The sequence below is a fragment of the Centroberyx gerrardi genome, chromosome 9 (assembly GCF_048128805.1).
Source record: "Centroberyx gerrardi isolate f3 chromosome 9, fCenGer3.hap1.cur.20231027, whole genome shotgun sequence".
NCBI classification, from domain to species: Eukaryota; Metazoa; Chordata; class Actinopteri; order Beryciformes; family Berycidae; genus Centroberyx; species Centroberyx gerrardi.
The window spans coordinates 17,148,606-17,156,788 of record NC_136005.1 but is presented as its reverse complement, the minus strand read 5'-3'; the positions used below and the strand labels follow the sequence as shown (position 1 = coordinate 17,156,788).

The window sequence follows — 8,183 nt, the reverse complement described above, 5'->3', positions numbered from 1 at the left end:
GAAGAAACATGGCGACTTCCACGAGCGTCCACTTTGATACTCTGTCTTGCTTCCAGTAAATAAACTTACTCACTGAAGATCACGTTTAATCGACGGGAAAACAACAGTAAACATTAACGTAAGTAGACGGAGAGATTGATTTGAAGGCGGTGATGTCATGCAATCACAGTTATCTCAGTTAGACCTGCTACCAGGCAGCCGGGCAAACCTTGACCCTGTTAAATATCACCGACGATCACTGTCAGTGTCATGACTGGGCCCGGTGTCAGTGACAGTGAGATATTTCTACTAACAAAATGGATAAAGATAAATTCATCTAAATTACATTGAGTTACTCTCCCTTAAAGTCTGTGTTCAGCCAGGTGGCTGCACGTTTTGAGTGCTGGGTGTCTGTCCAGTAACGACAATTTACTATAATATTTCTGTAATATTCCTACAGGGACTTGGAGTGTGTATATGGTGAATTCACGGTGACCTTATTGTAGTATTTCCTATGGTGTATAATATTCTCATAGCGTATTATAGCCTGCCCGTGGTACTCAATGAGTTTATGGTCGGACTTTGATTTCTTTAGGATTTTCTGTGGTATCATTTTTGCATGATATTTTAAAGTGTTGTGGTGATACACTCGTATATAAAAATGTACTGTTCCGTTTGCACAGTATCCCAAAATGTATTACAGGGTTATCACAGTTGTTGTGCTGCAGTCCGCTGGTCCAGTGATGCAGTGCCGTGTCTCACCTGCAGGGGGCGATGTCCCGGCTGGCCGTGGTGTGTGGCGGGTCCAGGGGCGTCGGAGCGGCTGTGTGCCGCTTGCTGGCGGAGAAAGGCTGCAGGCTGGCTGTCGTGTCCAGGAACACAGACGCTGCCCAGGCCGCTGTGGCATCTCTGAAGGGAGGTACGATGCTGTGCTTATCAATTGGTTTTATAGGCATACCTTCAATATGCAGAGCAATAACCTTCATGGAAGATAAGATTAACTTTATTGATCCCCAAGGAGATCCTCTTGTGATCAATAAAGGCAAAAAACATGCATGTTAGAATGCAGTGAAATCCCATATATAATGCACTTTATGTGGTAATTGTGGAATGATTGCTGAAATGAGAGTTGGCTGGGTATGTGTATGACTGTATATACTGTAAAGTGTAAAAACTGGGTTTTTTTTTTCAATGCTGCACAACAAATTGCCTAATTAAGTCATGCAAAATCACTCTTTTTATTATCTCTTTTTATTCTCTCTCCCTCTTGAAGAGTATAAAAGCACTATTGTTTTGGGCTTTTTTGAATATTCTTGTTTCTTTAACAATACAAGCACCATGAAGTTTGGGAAATGTAAGAGTATCAAAGTTGCATTTTTTTCTTTCCTCTGAAAGTTCCTACCCCCAAAATCACCTTCTTTCACAAGTCAGCCAAAATGAAATATCAAAAATATGAAAAACTACCACAAAAATTCTATGTGACAGCATGTCCTCAAGCCCTGGCAATCATATCTATATCCATATTATAATTTCCCTTTCTCTGTTTTTCACACTTGGCACTGAGAGCAGTTGCACCCACACACACACACACACACACACACGCACACACGCAAACACCGAACCACTGATCTTATGTTTATGTCGCCCCAATTTAAAATAAATGTAGACCTGCCTACAGCTGTTAGGAACTGGCTGCATTCTAGTCATGGTTTACTTACTCACACAGACTTATCTGTTCTCTAGCCGACCATGTGGCTTTCAGCTGCGATGTCTCCAAAGAGCAGGAGGTGCAGAAGACATTCGAGGCGATCCAGAAGACCTGTGGAAACATCTCTTATCTTGTGAATGCAGCCGGCATCAACAGGTGATCCACTGATCCACTGCTGTATGGATATGATGTTGTCGTATAATGTGTTTTGGAGCTGACTTGTATGTGTGTGTGTGTGTTTTGGATGCAGGGATGGTCTGTTATTGAGGACCAAGCCAGAGGACATGGTGGCTCTGCTTCACACCAACCTGCTGGGCAGCATGCTGACCTGCAGGGCGGCGCTGCGGAGCATGCTGAAGGCCCAGGGAGCCGCCATCGTCAATATAGGTACAGTGTGTGTGCTGGAGTATTAACACTCTCCATACAAGACTTCATGCTGGTCTGAATCCAGTGGCAGCAGCAGATGATGTTATATTTTCAGTATGGCCACTAGAAGGCGGTGTATATCACTGTTACTTCCCTCATACTCACTTTTGTTCTGAAGTGTTAGATTAAACATAATGGCTTTACATTTTGTCTTCTAATTTCAAGCAAATTTTCTGTCATACAAAGAAGCCTTGATGGGTGTTTGTGTCCTGTTTGCAGGCTCTGTTGTGGGCCTGAAAGGGAACGCTGGCCAGTGTGTGTACAGTGCCAGTAAAGCAGGTCTAGAGGGCTTCACCTGCTCCCTGGCTAAAGAGGTCGCTTCACGCAACATCCGGGTCAACCTGCTGGCTCCAGGTACAACTCCTTCACTCTTCTCTCTCCATCCTCTCCCTCAGCATCTGTTGTGACCCCTCTTTTCTCATACCGCGTTTGCCCTTCCCTGTTCCTATTCATGTCGCTGTCCTCTCTCTCTCTCTCTCTCTCGCCTCCAGGTTTCATCCGCACGGACATGACAGCAGGGCTGAGGGAGCAGGACGGGGTGCGCTCCATCCCCCTGGGGAGGTTCGGGGAGCCGGAGGAGGTAGCCCAGGCTGCCCTCTTCCTGTTGGAGTCTCCCTACATTACTGGACAGGTGCTGCTGGTGGACGGAGGGCTGCAGCTGGCCATGTAGAGAATGAAGCCAAAGCGATGTCAGCAGGGCTGGTGAACGCCTCACTCTTATTATAGGAATAGAAAGTTGGAGGTCTCTTTGAAGAGGATACTCGAGGCCAGAGGACATGGTTTGGACATGAGGGCATTGTGGGATGCTTGTTCATCTTGTGTCATTGTGGAGCAGACGCATTACTAGGCATCTGTCTGATGTGTTTGGACAGTGGGCACAAGTGGTGTATTTTTTTGCTAAAGATGAGCTTTGTTCATAAAAGTAAGTGAACATGTCTGCTTTTGGACTGAGCAAGGCTTGATGACTGATGTTGACTGTGGTTTTGTGGCCATGTAAAATTCAGAGCCACAGTTCTTCGACCGGGACTGAAAGAGTGAAACACTGTGATCATGGATATATTTCTAGCCTCATCATGTGTTGGTCAGAATCCTCGCTGGAAAGAAAGCAGTCTGCTGTTTCTTTCCACAACATGGTGGCACTGCCTTCAAAGTAAAAAGAAACTTGCTTGTTGTTTGACATGGGAGGCATGAGGCTGCATCCACCAGAGAATCACTATCATCTTCGGTTGCGTGGCCTCCCATCTTCTCCCTCGGTGCTGAGTCACTCTGTCCGCCCGGCCGCAGGGGGGGCGTGGCCTGGCGTGTGTGACAGTCGCTCATGACTAAACGCCGCTGACTCCAGAGTGTCTAGCCCAGTCCAGACCTTCGTGCCCTAAGGCCCTAACTTTGATCAGCAGATTTAATGCTGTTATTTTTTCCACGACTTTGAGGCACCCGCCGCTGACCAAAGCTCTCGTGTTTCTCTCTCCCACTTCCCCCCGGGAGACCCCCACGCAGCCGGCACATGTTGCCTCTGCCCCGGCCCCCCTGAGCCCACCTCTGGAGGGGGGCCCGGGAAGAGGGTCGGCCATGTTGCAGCTGCAGCTGGAGGAAATTAGAGGCGGGAGGGGGGGGGGGGGTATTTTTAGCTCTGGGAATGTTTTGAGTGTCCGGTTACAGCGCTGGTCCTGTGGTGTGGAGGGACGGGGTTGGAGGTGGCTGTCGGTGATGATGAGATTTGAAATGCTGCGATCTCTTGTGTTACGTCTCCCATTCCTCGCTGAAACGCGCTCTGTTGCCCTCTACATGACTCGGAATCGTGGCCTTTAGTGAGAGACTGCATTTTGCACCCAGCTCTCTCTGCTGTGCATCATGACTGTTGTTTTTAATAAAGAATTGTGTTACATCATGCACTGATGAGCATTTCAACAAAGAATGGTGTTTCCACTGTGATTGATGTTGTTTTAGGAAGAGTCCGTCAATCTATAAAAACATCTCACCCTGTCTCTGAAGAGTTTGATTTTTATTAACTTTCATAACCTAAAATAATATCAGGAGAACAATCCATATACAGGCATTGATTGGCATAGAAATTAAGTCTCATATCTATGTATGTGTGACCACAGTAACTGTCAGCTGAAGCTCTGAACAGACACAGAAAAAGATGCCCATTTGATATAGTATTACAGAGGTGACAAAAAGAGTAGAGATACAAGTATACCTTGCTTTGCACGTCTCACCAGCTTAGAGTGTTTGCTAACCCTGAACACTGGAGAAAAGCTGTATTTTTATACATCCTGGTAAAAGTTGTTTGGCACTGTACAAGTGTCCAAAAATAACATGCACAGAAATTGTGTTTGCATTAAGCCTAAAAGTGATTTAAGGCAGTATATATATTTATAACACTTCATGATACAGGAAGGATTATGTTTTATCGCTGAAAATTTGAGAAATGTTTGCTGATATAATTTATGTCAAGTTTGCTGGGAAAGTAAATAAAGTCAAAATAACTTTTTTCTCATACAAAAATAAAACGGACAATCTGCGGCGTGTGTGCGACAAACACGATGAAACCTTTCACAGCACCCTCTGTTGAGTGAGAACATTGCAATTCACACTTCTAAGATAAACCATCAAAGAAAATAAATCACCAAAGTCTTCAATATCATCATCATCATCATCATCATCATCACCACCACCATCATCATCATCACCACTGTCACTGTCATTCACATCCTTCTATCAAATGTCATCTTACCACATGTAGGTCGATGCCCATCACAAAAACTTGCTGCGTTTCCTCTGCTTTTGATGACAACCACACTCAGATCACACAGTTTAAGAAAGTGACTGCTGTGGGGAAACTAAGACGGACGCCGCCTCTGTTGCTGTGTTTCATCCCACCTTCCTCTCCTTCTGCTGTACCACAAATACACTGACACATCCCATCTGTGCGCGATCGTTGGACCAACATTCTGTTTTCCAAACCTCATTTCTGTTACTACAAAAAAAAACAAAAAAGGAGAAAAGTACTGTATGTAAGGCCCGGCCTTGTGCAATATCTGTAGTACTGTGCTAATCTATAACCTGACAACACTGATACAGTATGTGATACACTGCTCTAACTACAACCAGATACTGTAGATATCAGCACTGTGCTACATAAGCCCAGATAGACTACACCATGGATGCCCACATAATAGAAGAAGTTATGATCTGGGTTCTCTCCTTCGTCACTCAAGTCGCGGGACACGACACACAGCTGCGATGCTTTGAACCGTTCAGTCTCTTGAGTCTCTCTCAATGAGTCCAAAGCCATCTTTTCTCTCACATATCCCCCCCCTCTACTCTTAGTTGGTGGAGTATTACTAATACATACAGTATTACAGTCTGTATATTGCAAATGGCACCACTTTAACATGCATAATAATTCTACTTTTCATTTCAATTTTAAACCTTCTGCTTTTACCTTTATAGACATGAGAGATCTCAGGCACTTAAACAGGCGACCCTTTGCAAAACAGGGTCAACCGCGCAGTTCATGAAACATTAGAGAGGATATTTATGAACAGTCTTTTCTCCTGGACAGGTAAACACGTCAGTGATTTTCCAGGGAGCAGGTCCAGTTGATAAAATGAAGCATGGGGGAACCAGACTTGATGGATGCTGTAATATTACGGGATACTATAAAAAAAAAACATGGGGAAAACCACGGCTGCACCGGCTCACTCTGCCCACCAACCCTTTACCCTCTACGTCATAAAGTATCAGTCTCAGGAGTGTCGGGACGGGGCTGGTGGCGCTGGGGTCAAAGGGCAAGTTTTCAGGGTTTGGGATGGCGTGTGGTACCACCCCACCCCCCACCCCCTGTGGTCTCTACAGGTCGTCACTTTCCACCAGGCCGCCGGGCTGCAGGGGGCTGGAGTCGGGGAAGAAGGCCGCCTTCACGTCCAGCCCTCTCTCCGTCAGCGCGGCATAGCGGCTGGTGGAGGGACGCACCTTCTTAGGCTTGGGGAGGTTGGGCTGCTGCCACTGAGCTGAGGACAGAACAGGTTCAACGTTGAGTGGAATAGTAGACATGAGAGTAGAAGAGCACAATAAACTATAATCGCCTGTAAGTGTTTTAGAAGCTGAATCCTTGACTTACTGTTGACATCGAGGCGCGCGGTGCTGGACACGATGCCAGCGTCGTTCTTGGCTGACACAGTGTACCAGCCGGCGTCCTCCTTCATGGCTGGCTGGATGATCATACACAGGTAGCCGCAGTTGTCCTGGTGCATGCTGGGAAGGAACATCAATACAACATCGTATTTAGGGAGAGTAGGTAGAGTTTCACAAACACACCACAAACAACTCTCTGGGAGTGTCAAACGCTTTTCCTTCCATAATGACTAGCTTTCAAACCTGCATTCCTACAGAGTGTGTGGATATTTCGTGGCATTTGTTTTAACCTGCTTTAACAGTTGGGTGTGATTTACTGTATAATGATGATCTAATGATGATAAATGTTAGTTGAGGTGTAAAACCCAGAAAATGTATACTAAATTGACCTGAGATTATCTAAACTTTCTGGCACCTGGAAACGCCATCCATCTGGTACAAATGTAGGCTGAAACAAATGTATAGATTATATATTATTTACCTGATTCTGTCTGTGTTGTGAGTGAACGACTCATTCTCCCTCTTCCAGAAGATTTGTGGGTAGGGAACCCCGGTGACACGACACTCCAGACGCACAGGATAACCCTCAGCAACACTGGTGTTCTGCAGCTTCTCCACGAATGAAGGGGCCTTGTGCATCTCTTTGGCTGGGGAAAGAGTTACTGAGGTTTATTCCTGGTCCAAAATGTACCAAATGCACTATAATATCTATATGGATTATGTACTGCAGTATCTTTTTATTTACCTGCGACAATGAGTTCCAGGTTAAAGGAGTTCTGCCCGGCTCGGTTGCTGGCGATGCAGGTGTAGATGCCTGCGTCGCGGTTAGACACAGGCTCGATGACCAGTGAGTGGACGCCATTTTCCCTCACCAGCATCTTGTGGGCGGAGTCGGGGCGGATGGTCTGTCCGTTAAGCTGCCAGATCAGGTCAGGAGTGGGCAGACCGCTCACCTGCAGGTGGCAAAACACAGCACACACTGAAACCCACTGTATGCTTATTCATACAGTGAATGATGCTTTGAGTTTGCGCAGCCCGTGCTTGTTTTTGTTTGTAAAAAAAATGAGTATATTAGCTGTATGTGTTCTGTGGGCCAGTGTGTGTTTACTGGCGGCGTGGAAACAGCAGTGTTTGGTTAATCTGTCTGTGTTGTGTTTGTCTGGAGGAGTCGGGTCGCCCGCATGCTTTCTCATGGGAACAGACTGCATGTGAAAAGAGCTCTTTTCAGCACCCGCAGCCTGCCAGAGAAACCCTACACCTGCCCCTCCCTGCCTCAGGTGCGTCCACTGGAGGCCACCTGTGAGAGCGTGCTGGTATGGATCTGCATGTGCGTGTCTAAGTCTGTCTATGTATGTGCAAATGAACAGTCATCCGTTAAGTGCGAAGTATTCAAAGATATCAGCAAGGAGGGCAGACTGAGTTGTGATAAGCAATTTTGGAAGCGGCCCCAATACACTTCCTGTAGTCGAGACATTTTTGGCATGGAAAGTTTGGAAAGCCATAAATGATTTGGAAATAAATATTGTCTATAAATATCATTGACATTAAGACACTGGAGACTCGCTGTTTATTTCTGACAAGCGTAAAAACAGACAGTCTTTTTATAGTTTGTGAATTGTGGGTCTGGTGCTGTGCTGTTTTCTGACTGATTTGTAACAGTTTTCAGACAGTGTCTTAAGGCTGCAGGGAGGTGCAGTGAAGAAGGAGAGAGGAGAAGGAGAGGGAATGAGGAAGAGCGGCGGGGGGAGTGGAAAGGGGGAAATAATTGTAGAAAGCATGAGCCCACTTAATCCCTGAAAAATGACACCAGTGTGTCCTCCCTGTCTGCTGTGAGCCATTCATAACGCAAGGAAGTGATGAAACCTATCGTCTCCACTTGTTTTTATTTTCTAAAGAAATTGGAATGCATGGGAAGGGAAGTGTTTCTTTG

At 45.9% G+C, this 8,183-nt stretch overlaps 2 protein-coding genes across 5 annotated transcripts in view; one reads left to right on the top strand and one right to left on the bottom strand.

Moving 5' to 3' along the window:
• Positions 1-3,981, top strand: cbr4 (carbonyl reductase 4). Its single transcript, XM_071912847.2, has 6 exons — positions 1-118; positions 748-898; positions 1,723-1,843; positions 1,938-2,074; positions 2,333-2,467; positions 2,605-3,981. Exons 2-6 carry the CDS (start codon positions 754-756, stop codon positions 2,781-2,783), a joined length of 717 nt encoding a protein of 238 aa, XP_071768948.2. The 5' UTR covers positions 1-118; positions 748-753; the 3' UTR covers positions 2,784-3,981.
• A 117-nt stretch (positions 3,982-4,098) lies between these two features.
• palld (palladin, cytoskeletal associated protein) overlaps positions 4,099-8,183 on the bottom strand; it is a 56,387-nt gene continuing 52,302 nt past the window's right edge. For all 4 annotated transcript variants that reach the window (XM_071912825.2, XM_071912826.2, XM_078285496.1 and 1 more), the window contains 4 exons: positions 6,999-7,206; positions 6,735-6,900; positions 6,240-6,373; positions 4,099-6,129 (listed from right to left, as the gene is read on the bottom strand). In XM_071912825.2, coding sequence (XP_071768926.2) covers positions 5,969-6,129; positions 6,240-6,373; positions 6,735-6,900; positions 6,999-7,206 — 669 coding nt within the window. In that variant the 3' untranslated portion in view covers positions 4,099-5,968. The remainder of the gene's footprint in view (positions 6,130-6,239; positions 6,374-6,734; positions 6,901-6,998; positions 7,207-8,183) is intronic.

Bases quoted from the DNA above. Each gene is read 5' to 3' on its own strand.
- cbr4 (XM_071912847.2), top strand. From the start codon at position 754: ATGTCCCGGCTGGCCGTGGTGTGTGGCGGGTCCAGGGGCGTCGGAGCG. The intron at 899-1,722 runs GTACGATGCTGT...TCTGTTCTCTAG, and splicing joins TGTGGCATCTCTGAAGGGAG to CCGACCATGTGGCTTTCAGC. The intron at 1,844-1,937 runs GTGATCCACTGA...TTTTGGATGCAG, and splicing joins AATGCAGCCGGCATCAACAG to GGATGGTCTGTTATTGAGGA.